We start from the raw sequence: 12,754 nt of genomic DNA, 5'->3' as shown, positions 1-12,754 counted from the left end.
GGTTCGCCGTTCAGTGGATTTGCTGCTAATTTGATTATGGATGGTAATTCTTAAATGCACTAGCTGATTTTAAGAGTCCATCTTAGGGAGCGAGTAGAGGTTCTCCAAACAAGTTGACTGGTGCATCCATTAAAATCTACTTAGTGTGAATTGTTAAAAACAAATGAAGATTAGAAATGAGGCTTCCAGATTATATATTTAGAAATAAGGCTTGCAAAACCTCTGATACAGAAAAGCTGCTCCCCTGTGAGAGAAAATAGAAAGCTCCCACTTGAGGCATTCATAACGTCATGTCAATTAATGCTCGTTGGACTCACTGATCGAAATTCATTTACACTGGAAGCCAGAATTGCAGCCTGCCTTTTTGATTTTGTACCCTTATGTAATTAACATTAAGCCTTACTTTCTTCTTCTTTTTTGTGTAGCCTGTCAAAAATCGCTCCCATTTTAATCAGTGAAGTTGTCCACAATGAACGTGCCCTTCTGCAGCATATTTTGTAGAGTGGACTACAGTTTCCTGCTTTGTGCCAGATTTTTGCAGCTATACCATCATATAAATGGCAGCTGAATCACTATTTCAAACACTGCACAATATATACCATCATATCGTTAAGTCCTAGCAGTTTTCATATATTTCATAGAACTTTGTTGCTGGTTTGTGTGTCTTACCTTTCTGATCTCTGATGTCCACTAAGGCCTGAGACTCCAACAGCAAGGATATAAGCTCCACATTTCCATTGAGTGCTGCATGGTGCAGTGGTGAAAATCTGTAACACATCCACAAACACAAGCAATCAACATCAGTGCTTAGATTGACATAAACAGGACATAGATCCAAAGAATTATGAGTCACAAAGCTGCCTCTGAGCTGAATCCCATCTGGCTATGTTGCATTGTCATCCAGAAGATATGGGATATGGGATATTACTGTTGGCTAGCAGCACGTAACAGATATGAATTGGTAACAGACTCTCCAACTTTCTTCTGTACCATGCCTCTGGTCAGCTTGGTCTGTGATTCCCAACCAGGAGTATTTGAAGTTTGTAAGTCTTGTTACCTGTAAATTGTAACTTTCCTTTAAAATTTGTATAAATGACAGTGTTTTACTAGTAAGTGAAATTTCATACTTGTTGAGCTTCTATGGTGATTAAATTCCACCCAACAAAGAATGCAAATGACTTTTGCTAAACATCCCATCTGGATTTCTTTTATAAATACATTCAATCTAGTTTTTCACCCACAGTATTGATTGTTTTTAAAGAGTAGATCATTGTAATAATACAATTAATGATAATCTTAAATGACATCCAGTATAATTTCAGTTCAAACGAACACAGGTCTAATGTTGAAGGGCTACTTAAGCCTTGCTGATGGGCCTGTGGGAGAACATAAGGGAAAAAAAGGAAATGAGATTTCAAAACTTTCAATGAGATACACATTAAAAAAAGATTTCTATTTGATAAGGTTGAGGGTGATCAGGGCCAAAGCTATTTCACAGGTTTGGCTTTAGGAGATTGAGCTGTCAGCATTGATATCTGTACGAGAACCTAAATAGATATGCAGGCGCAGAGTGTTCTTATAGTTATTATCCTCAGAAAAGACCCTGTCACTTTCTGATGTGGTGTGTTTTCGAGCCATTTAAAAAAAAAGCCATTGTTGACTTGCACAAGATTTCTGCACCACTAGCGTCACAAAACGGAACTGCAAAAATAATAATTGTGTTCAAGCAGGTTTCCTGTACACTCTCAACATCTTTGGTTGGGCCAACAATGTTATGTTAGCCTGGTCAGAATGCTCAAACAAACAGAGCAAAGTTTTGACAGTGCCATTGTGTTTACTGTACACTTTTGGGAGAAATCAACCTATAAGTGGCTTACTTTAGTCTATGCATATTAAATTGGGATGGAGAAAGTTTTTAACAACAAAAAAACTTAATATGAGGAGCCAGGGGCGGATTTAGTGATTTGGGGGCCCTAGGCAAAGTACATGGGGCCCTCTTCAATGACACACATTTAGGTCGATTTTCTCTTAAATGTGCTGTAAGCATTTTTATTACTATTATTACTATTATTATTTCATTTTTTATGGAATGGTATGGGGAAAATATTCCTACGCCCTGAAAGATATCACTGACTATGGTTACATGGACACCAGAAAGTGGGTTATTGCCAGAAAACAGCGTTCCCATTTATATGCACTGAATAGGCGGCATACATTACTCCCGTATACATGTGTCTCGGTCAGTAAGCAGCTTTCTCCACAGCAACGTAATTTTCCTACAACACTTGTGTAAACAACACACATGGCATCTGAGGAAGACTTCACTATTTTACTCTGTTGATTCGCTTTATTTCCAGATATTCCAGAGCTGTTAATAATGTCTGACAACACATTATAAAAACACAATCTGGCTACTATGAGCTACAATACAGTATATACCACTACACTACCTTTTTTCTTTCTCCCTCCACCCCTCAACTTGACCCTGAATTATATCCAAATTATTAGACTAAATGTTGGCTTTGCATGTTTCCAGAAGGGTTTGATCAACTTTTACATTTGAAAACAAAAATTAAAAGTTTGCTAGATTTACGCTGCTAAATAGGGCAAAAACAAGTCAACTGTCAGATCATTTTTTATTTTTGTTTTTATTTACGAGTGTCAATGCCCAGATCATAAGCATCCTCAACACTTGGTATTGGTGACTATAGTGAGTGCTGTGCTCGTGGACGCAGTGGCAGGTGGCGGTGCAGGCTGTGCAGCAATCTGAGCCATTTGGAAAGACAATGTTAACTTAGGAAATCTCGACTCTATAAAAAATAATTCTCTCCACAAATTCAAACCAAACTGAACTAGTAACAATGTAGCTTAATTAGTAACTTGCAACAGAGTATACTGTGAAATCACACAAAACTGTCCGAGCAGTTTGGCTAACTTTCACCTGTTTACGAACTTGTGTAGACGCATAAAAACCTTGGAATATTCCACTACAGCCTGATATGAGGGGGAAGGGGGTTGCTTGCACTGATGGTGGTGAAAATAACAGCAATATCAATCATATCGGTGTAGTAACAGTGATATTTAAAATTTCAGCAAACGTTATTTAGCATTAATGATAATAACAAAGCATATTATTTGTATTTTTAGTGGCCCCTTGGCTTCTGGGGGCTCTAGGCAGATGCCTACCTTTGCCTAAGTCCGCCCATGTGAGGAGCCTATTGAAGAACCTACAGTCAGAACTTCATTTATCAGTGAGTGTGTCACTGTAAGCATGTTTGCTCAGCTGTTTCTGATAAATAGTTGAAGTCTACTAGTGTAAGAATATGTGATTACAGTTTAGACAGCAGATTGTGTGTGTTTGTATACACATGATTTAATCATTCCAACTTGAATGCTTAACCAAAACACAGCTGTGGCTTGCCAAACACAAACTCATAAAAATAAAAAAATGCACACATACATTTCCCTCATTCCAGTCTTGAGTATTTTGACTTATTTAAAAAAAGAAGTAAAAAAAAAAAAATCAAGACACTTCAGGCTATGTACTTCATAAATCGTAGAAATCAACTGATCAGCTAAATCAATGATTTAACCTCTTGAGACTCGAGCACCACTGCTCTTCATTTTCAGCCTGATCTCATGAAATTTACGTGAACATGACAAAATTTTTGCAATTCAATATTTATGTGCTGTATAACATGTTTGACTACAGTTTTCCAGTGAAATGTCCAGCTGGGGGCGCCAAAATCAAGTAAAATGGTGTCATATTCAGACAAGGTTTTAAGGTGGATTTTAGATGGATGTTTTTATAACATACCTCCCTAACCTAAAACTTCAGCCTGAGCATAACCAATAGTGTTTTAAAATATAAATGAGACATTTAAAAAAGACACCCTTACCAAATCAACCCCTAAACCTAACCAATAGTGTTTTACAATATAAATGAGATGTTAAAAAAGACATCTTTACCAAATCAATGCCTAAACCTAACCATTAGTGTTTTACAATAAAAATAAGATGTTAAGAAAAGACATATTTACAAAATCAACACCAAAAACTAACCAATAGTGTTTTAAAATGCAGAAGCAAAATGAAAAATCAAATTTTGTGGACCAACAGCCAACTTCATGGCTGGACTTGAACTGTGGTCCTCCAATTTTATGTCCAATGCTCTTTCAGGTGACTTACCGTGCAAGTTACATTCTGGAATAAGTGTATATATGTAGGTAGGTCTGTAATACAAGCATTAAAATGTATTGTTCTTAAAAAGATGCATTAGAGTAAAAGTGTCGATATCATAAAATAGCAGGTTCTTAGTAATAGAGAGAATAAGTATTTATAAAGTCATAATCACAATTCAAGAGCAAATAGTTTTCCTAAAAATGTATGTCCTCATAGGTGGACAGCGGGCTTAAATTTTTAATAATACCAAGCTATAGAAAGTCAGCCTTCTTTAATAAAATTATTTATTATGTTTCCAGGAGTGTTGGTTATTCGTGTTTTTAAGATATTACAGACTGATTTTCTGTAAAGCTGCTTTGGAACAATGTGTATTGGGAAAAGCACAAAAATAAAAAAAATATTAAAATAAAAATGTAAAAATTAGGATGCTCACTTTCTCCCTAATTAGTGGATGACTTAACCTCCAGTGTGTTGATTGACTGCATTGGTCTCAGAACAATTTTCATCCTAACTCCGTATACAGTCTCTGAAAGCAACATTTTCCAGCTTTTGGATGTACCTATTGACTCTTAAAGTGATAATGCACAGTAAATATAGGATTTCTGAGGTAATAAGTCTCATTGTCCTCGTAGGAGGTCATTGTGTTCAACAGTGTGCTGTTTCGAGATAAATATATTATCTCGAAAATGATATTTTTAAATTGGCATATCAGATGAAACTAGAGATGTTACTCTTTTGATACAAACAGGTTTCAATGTAAAAACTCAAGGTTTCTTACCAGATGTAGTTTTGTTGGCGTTTCTCCCAAAGATACATTTCACTGAGATCGGCGTCATGTTTTGCCACATGACTCCATGTTTCAAAAGTTTAACCCTTTAATGACAGCCCAGAGACTCCTGAACTGAGATCAGTCAGTTAAAATGAAATGAAATTATGAATAGTGTATAACAAAGACAAAACACAATGTACGCACATGAGGATGCGTAGTCGCATGAGGTTTTAGAAATAAATATGCAGTACGTAATGTGTAATTTTGAATGTTTACCTGGTACATTCATGGCGCTAATGCTATACACAGCCATAATATGCGGCAATTACACTCTCTTATTGTAATTTATAATGACACTGGTACTACTGCAAAGATGGGTATACAAAAGAGTATTAATGGGCAGAATACAGACAAAAGAATGATGATAAAAGAGGCATATTTTACTTTGGGCAGATGTGTAAATGGCTTTCGGCTGCAGATGGCACATGAGTGAAGCAGAATATCAAACAACAGAGTGAATGGGCACTTAAGAGTATCTGAGTAGATTTGATTCCTTTTGTAGTCTAATTAAACAAAAAAAGTTGCATGACGTTCTTGGAAAATGTCTGTACACGAACGATCGTACAGATGTAGGTAAATTTGCACCACCTTGCTAATATCTCTGCACACCATCCATGCTGTGTTCATGTCGACTCATCTTAACTGACTGAATGGGAATTAGCTGTAGGCCTCAGAGTAGGTGGAGCTCCAGGTCAAACCAACCAATGACGTGGACCAAATGCAGTAAGCAGGTGTTTAGCAGCCAATAATAATTTTTCATAAAAGTTCGCCCTGGTGAGCTGTTACGAACAACTGAAACAAATTCAAAAACACCTTCCTTTTGGACTCCTTCTTCGTAGGAAGTGTTCAGGGGCCATTCGTAGGTTGATTCCTCCAAAAATTGTAAACACTGGGTCAAACCTAGTGATCTTCCTCCAGAGGCAGCATTTTAAGACATCATAGGCATACTCCCGATGAGTACTGTTCCAAAAAGTAGGTCTCTTAATTATGCTGCCTTCTAAGATATCTCGTTTTGGTCAAATTTTAAGGTAGCATCGTATGTATCCTTCCTCAGGTAGGTGATCCCATAATAATAATTTAGATCATAAATATACTTATTATTCATTCAATATTGAAAAGTATCGATAAATAGCAATTTAATATGAAACTATTTTTCCCAAAATGTGTGTGTGAGTTGTGCGTATTTATGCTTATTAGAAGATCCCGTTGTTTCTCTCGTGTAACCTGTATTGAAATCAGTTGCGAGTCAAGTCTTATGTGATGCGCGTGAGGAGCGCTATTTGAATGATGCATGGAGCTGCCGCCGATGTAGAGCATTCCAAATCGCTCTCTTATGAGGCATAATTTCATTAAGGATGTGCTATAGAAGACAGCTGCCTGTGTAAGCAAGGCAGCTCACTCAGTTTTGGAGCAGACCTATTGTGACGCCATAAAAACTTTTTTCTGTTTGAAACTTTGAAACATCATTGGCTCAGCAGACAAGAGTCAGCAGTATGGAGATCATTCTTTACTTTAGTTGTATTAATCCTAACACTTATAATAAGTGTTTTGCCACAGTGCATTATGAAATCAGTACATGTCCATTGGAGTGTGCAGTGGGGTTCAGTAGGGTGAGATCCAGTGCTCTTAACTCAACAGTGCACATGGTTTTTCTAAGTGGAGCACACGCAACCCTCTCATTGGATTTTCTGTTACAGCTTGCTCTCCATGATTGGTGCATGAAATATGCTGTAACCATGGCGACGGTTGTGAGGTTCTTGCTGTCAGTGCCACTGTGAAAATAAACTCTTTGGAGTGAGAGGAAGGCGACTCAGAGTGGAATACTAAACAAACAGGAACTCTGCCTGACCCATCTCTCTCCCACTCTCTTTGTCACTAGTGTGCAGTTTTCACTATATCGCTCCAGTAGAGCATGCTGGAGGATGGGCCACAAAACCCCATTCTCCCCATCAAACCTCACTATTTCCCCTGTCTCGCAGGCTTGAAATGCAAAACCACAGGCCATTGAATATCCATTGTTTTCTTCACTTTCTCTGTTATGAGGTCAGATACAGTAGGCCCTGTCACTTCATATTCAGTATGTGTATGTCTTTCTTTCTCACCTGACACTTTAAGGCAAGACAGAGGTGAGCTGTCTTTCATTCAGACACATATACACTCACACATACTGCCTGACCTACTTTTCTTAATGAGGGTACTAAAGCCTGAGGCATCGCCTCCAGAGGAATTGCCATTAGCGTGAACTTTCTCCATTCACAACGCAACATACCTGCTAATATATTGTTACAATCATCTGTTGTATTTCATCATTATCATGTAATGAGAGTAAGAAAACATGTTTCCAAATGCAAACTGTGCATATGGGACAATAGTCAATTATATTTTTCAGTGTTCATTATGCAAAAATAATTGACCACAGAATGTGACAAGTGATTAATCAGAATGAAGTATTCCTTTTTTATTTTTGCTCCACCAAGTCTCTTACAATTTTTAATTATAACACATTAACTTAATTTTGCATTCAAAAGTAGTTGCTGCTGAATACGTTATTGTTAATGTGGCTTTAAACATCCCATTCAAGTCATAATGACTCATTATACAGAGAAACATATTATACATGGACCCTTGTGGAATATGATATTGGGAGAACAATTGTGCCCTCAAGGCAGACTTAGATGATTTATCAACACTTCACTGGATTGTTCATATCTATCAGGGGACTCTAAATATATAATTATGTACCGTCACTAAAGCTGTCTGCCCCCCTTCCAAACGACACAATAATGCACATTAATGTATACGTTTCACTGGTTAAATGGCCAAATTTGACAACCACGTAAAATAAACATAAACAACCTTTTACTCCAGTGAATTGCAGCACAGCTGCACATCTACAAGCACAGCAGACCCTACTGCTGACCTCCACCTTTAGTTCATTTGAAAGGTTTGTGTTTGTTAAAGCTATAGTTTGTAATTTCTGTGCCAATTGCGTCACCAAACGGAACACCAAAAATGGCTATTTTCAAACAGGTTTCCTGAACACTAACCGTGTCTTCCATTGGTTGGACAAGCAAGTAGTCCTGTCCCAAACTCACACCACTGGTTGAGCCAAAGTTAATGTGTCAGGCCGGTCTGGATACTTAAATGAAGGAATGCATTGATAGCACCACAGAAACACAGTGTTTACTCTTTTGGAGGGAATCAACCAACGAATGGCTTAATTTTAGTTGTCTCTGCAAAATTAGCTAGATTCATTGAAAGTATTTTAAAATCGAAAAAGCTTTAAAATGGAATAGACTCCTTATGCATCAATGATCTCACCCGCTTGGCTTTAAGCAGCCAGATCAGTTTTATAATGAGTAATAAAACAGGCATATCAAGCACCATGCCTCCAGCGCCGCTACCTCTCATTCATTTATCTCCAAGTAAATATCATCAAACAAGGCAATCCAACAATGCCTGTGGTGGTAATTTCAGTTTCTGAAATATCTCCCTCTTTCTCTTTCTCTGTATTACTTTCCAATGAAGCCAGCTTTCATATCCATTTATTAAAGGTGGGAGGGAGCAACGACAAGCTCTTCCTTCTTCATAAATCAAATCCTCACCACTGCTGCTCTACTGCTCCCATGTAAGGGTACAATCTCAGATTAGGAGAACATTAAACCTCTTATGTGAACACTTAAGATTTATCGTCACAAGATGTGTGTTGCCTCAATTACTGAGGACAGCAAGCAAAAGGGATGGTAATTAAGGATGCTGTAACATGCAGAAGATTATGACATCTCACCACAAAGTGATTTCAGAATATACACACTAAGGTGATGCTATATCAAGACATTGTCTGTAAGCTATAGGGTCTTCTTTTTATGGGCTTTGTTCATAAAAAATGTGATTTTACCAAAGGAAGGTACACACCCCCTTTAGTTGTGGTAAAATCCAAAGCAATTCAAATTCAATGCAGGTCAGTCCACTTGGTGGCCATCTTTGGAATGCTCCCGGTCAGCTATTTTCTTTGGACAGTGTGGAAGTGGCATAGAAGTACAGCTCCTACTGTATCGACTTGAATGGGAAAACATTAAAATCTCCAAAATGGTTGTTCAAGATTACGATCAAAGAATATATTTCAAATCAGCAGTAGAATGTGACAACAATGGTGTAATAAATTGCGTTTCTTTAGCTGTTCACGCTAAGAAAAAAACGCTATTTTTCAGGTGCGTTCTCGAGTTGACCGACAGGTGATGTCAGTATCTAAAAGGTGATTAGCTCTTTTATCCACAAGGTGGGACTTCCTTTTCTACATCTGCAATATTGGGCGTTCAAAATTTCATCATTCATTTTATTACAAGTGCTCTGTCTCACACTAAATAGTCTCTGTCCACATCCTCGAGTGGTTTATATATGTATTCAAATTAACTGTCAAAATAAACTATTCTTTTGTGAAGTGATACAGTTCTTAAGCTTAACTCCTGGCTGTTTACAACTGCCAAGTAATGCTGCAAATTTGTGCATTAATATACAGCAGAATGTGCAAACACAGATCTGCGTTTATCTGCATTTTAAATCAGATCAGAATTTAGAGTCAGTACCATCTGATTTTTTTTATTTTTTATTTAATGACATGCACACAAAAATTCAACATTTTATTCAGAGTTATGTTTCCAAAGCAAGCCAGAGTGTGAGAGTGGAGCTTTCATGAAATTGACATTACATTATATTGACTGGCAGCAACAGCAGAACACTTTGGATATTAAAAGTCAGAGAAATAGGATGACGAACTGCAAGGGAAAAACTGCGGAGTTGCGGTGAAAATAAAAAAAGTAATAATTAACTGATTGGGTTTAGACAGAACAATTAAGACTGTATTAATGCTCACGGAGTGTGGTAACGAATCCAATAAATGAATTGCATCATTAATCCTGTCACTGAGTTACAGCTGCACAAGCTGTGTTTGTTTAGAGGACCTCAGCAATAAGTTTATATGGTTATAAAGGAGTTTTTTTTTTTTTTTTCTCAATTATTCTCATTATCTAACACATTCTTCTATCACAAAACCTGAACAATATCTGCTCAGCTAAAGTGTTTGTGTCCCTTGTTAGAGTACAAGAGCTGCTCATGTTATGTGGTTGCATGCAACATCATAATGGGAATTATTGGTGACATACAATGGTGGGGGTGTGAGTACACATCCAAATGTATTTTAAACCTTGAAATTAACAAAGTTTTAGAATTTTGAAAGATGTAAAACAGAAATGTTATGACACAAAAAGGACTAAGAAATATTTAAGATTCTGCTCTATCAGTCATTAATCAAATAAGCAAATTTTGTAACATTGAGCATGTTAACTTTTTGTACGAAAAGTAATTTATCCTTGCTTCCAAAGAAACAAGATGCTCTTTGAAACTTCCTCAAATCATGCTGGGATAACATGGATCATCAAGTTTTGCACAAACTTGTGGAGTGCATGCGGTCATTAAAGGAATATTCCGGGTTCAATACAAGTTAAGCTCAATCCACAGCGTTTGTGGCATAATGTTGGTACATGGTGACTGGGGGCAGAGGGGCCTCTGCCCAAGGAGGACGCAGTTTACCGACAGGGAATCAATTTAGCGGAAGATATCACATGGGGTCACCTACGGGGAACCAGCACATGTGGAGCACCTACCGCAGTACAGGGCCTAATTAGCACACGTACTGGGCCGGCAGCGGGTTTCTCCGCAAACTCGTCTGCCACAGGGCTAAGGAGGAAATTCAGCCAGGGATCACAGCTTGTGAACACGACTGGGAGTCAAAAGTGCACGTCTTCACCTCAAGGGAGGGGAAAGGTGCTATGCGCAAGCGGTACACCTGGCCAGCTGTCCTGGAACTTACCTGCTCGTACCTGAAAATACACGGGACGTAACCGGCTCAACCCGGAGATTGTAGAACCTCGCAAAGGTGTTGGGTGTTGCCCAGCCCACTGCTCTGCAGATGTCTGCCAAAGAGGCGCCACTGGTCAGGGCCCAGGAGGCTGCTACACTCCTAGTAGAGTGGGTTTGTAACCCCACTGGGGGCGGCACGTCCTGAGCGTGATATGCCATCACGATGGTGTCAACGACCCAGTGGGCGATCCTCTGTTTGGAGACAGCGCTTCCTTTCCGCTGTCCACCAAAGCAGACAAAGAGCTGCTCAGAGCTTCTAAAGCTCTGCGTGCGAGCCAAATAGATGCGTAAAGCACGCAACAGACACAGCAACGCCAAGGCTGGGTCTGCCTCCTCCTGGGGCAGCGCTTGCAGGTTCACCACCTGATCCCTAAAAGGGGTCGTGGGAACCTTGGGCACATAGCCCAGTCGGGGTCTCAGGATCACGTGAGAGTAACCCTGACCGAATTCCTGTCACAATTCGCTGACAGAGAACGCCTGCAGGTCCCCTACCCTCTTGATGGAAGTGAGCGTAGTCAGGAGGGCAGTCTTAAAAGAGAGTGCCTTATGCTCAACTGACTCCAGGGGCTCAAAGGGAGCTCCTCGTAGACCCCGAAGGACTACAGAGAGGTCCCACGAGGGGATGAGGCGCAGTCTGGAGGAATTCAACCTCCTAGCGCCTCTCAGGAACCTGATGAGGAACCTTCCCCAACCTTCCCCAAATACTTACCATCAAATGGCGGCTACATACACCTTCAAGGTGGAGGGGGACAGCTGCCCCTCCAGCCTCTCCTGCAGGAAGGAAAGCACCGATCCGAACACCACTTAGCGAACAGATGCCACTTCAAGGCATACAGGCGCCTCGTAGAGGGAGCCCTAGCCTGAGTGATGGAGTCTACAGTGTTTTCTTGTTTCCCTGGGTCACATGTCAGGTGCGCAAGGCCATCGTCACGACTGCTGTTTACCGTCCCATTTTGGCCTGACTGAGAGACTGTGCTGTGACCTTCATTGCCCAGAGAGCGAGGTCGGTCACCGAGCCCAGTTCCTGCATCAATCCCGGGTCAGAACTACCCTCGTGCAGCTCTTTTAGTGCCTTGGCTTGGTGTACCTGCAGAAGAGCCATGGCGTGCATGGCGGAGGCGGCTTGTCCAGCGGCACTGTAGGCCTTAGCCGCCAGGGATGACATAAAACTACAGGCCCTGGACGGGAGCTTCGGGCACCCATGCCAGGTGGCGGCGCTCTGCGGGCACAAGTGCAACGCAAGCGCCTTATCCACCTGGGGGATCACCGAATACCCCTTGGCCGCCCCACCATCAAGGGTAGTGAGAGCGGAGGAGCTGAAAGATCGGGATCGGGTAGTAAAAGGTGCCCCCCACGATCTTGTCAGCTCCTCATGCACTTCCGGGAAGAAAGGGACTAGGGCGGGGCGCGGTCGTGAGTGGCGCTCTGGGCCCAGGAACCAATCATCAAGCCACTAGGGTTCAGAGGAGAGTGGAGAGTTCCACTCTAGCCCGACACTCACGGCTGCCCGGGAAAGCATGCCCGTCATCTCCGCGTCGGCTTGAGACTGGGCGACCATACCCGAAGGAGGAAGCCCAGCCGAAGACTCCGCATCAGACTGGACGAACACGCTCTCCAATGCTGCGCTCGATAGCTCATCGTCTTCCCGGGCTCTGAATAAGAAGTCGAACTGGCCCTGAGACAAGCCGGCGGTCTCATCCGAGAGCCCGACCGGGCAAGCGAGCGTGCTGAGGAATGGAAGGTCCGTGGGGGGTTACCCAGTGGAGGTGCTCCCATTGAAGTCCCCAAATCACCCCCAGTGCTAACCGATGCGGCCTCATACCC

At 40.8% G+C, this 12,754-nt stretch overlaps 1 protein-coding gene across 1 annotated transcript in view; it reads right to left on the bottom strand.

The window, feature by feature from the left end:
* Window positions 1-12,754, bottom strand: part of LOC127450157 (caskin-1-like) — a 168,538-nt gene that overhangs the window by 49,125 nt on the left and 106,659 nt on the right. Inside the window, exon 3 of the mRNA XM_051714002.1 lies at window positions 670-767. Within this exon, the coding sequence (XP_051569962.1) occupies window positions 670-767 (98 nt within the window). The remainder of the gene's footprint in view (window positions 1-669; window positions 768-12,754) is intronic.

Source organism: Myxocyprinus asiaticus, chromosome 13, assembly GCF_019703515.2.
Source record: "Myxocyprinus asiaticus isolate MX2 ecotype Aquarium Trade chromosome 13, UBuf_Myxa_2, whole genome shotgun sequence".
Lineage (NCBI taxonomy): Eukaryota > Metazoa > Chordata > Actinopteri > Cypriniformes > Catostomidae > Myxocyprinus > Myxocyprinus asiaticus.
This window is presented reverse-complemented; position numbering and strand designations above follow the sequence as displayed.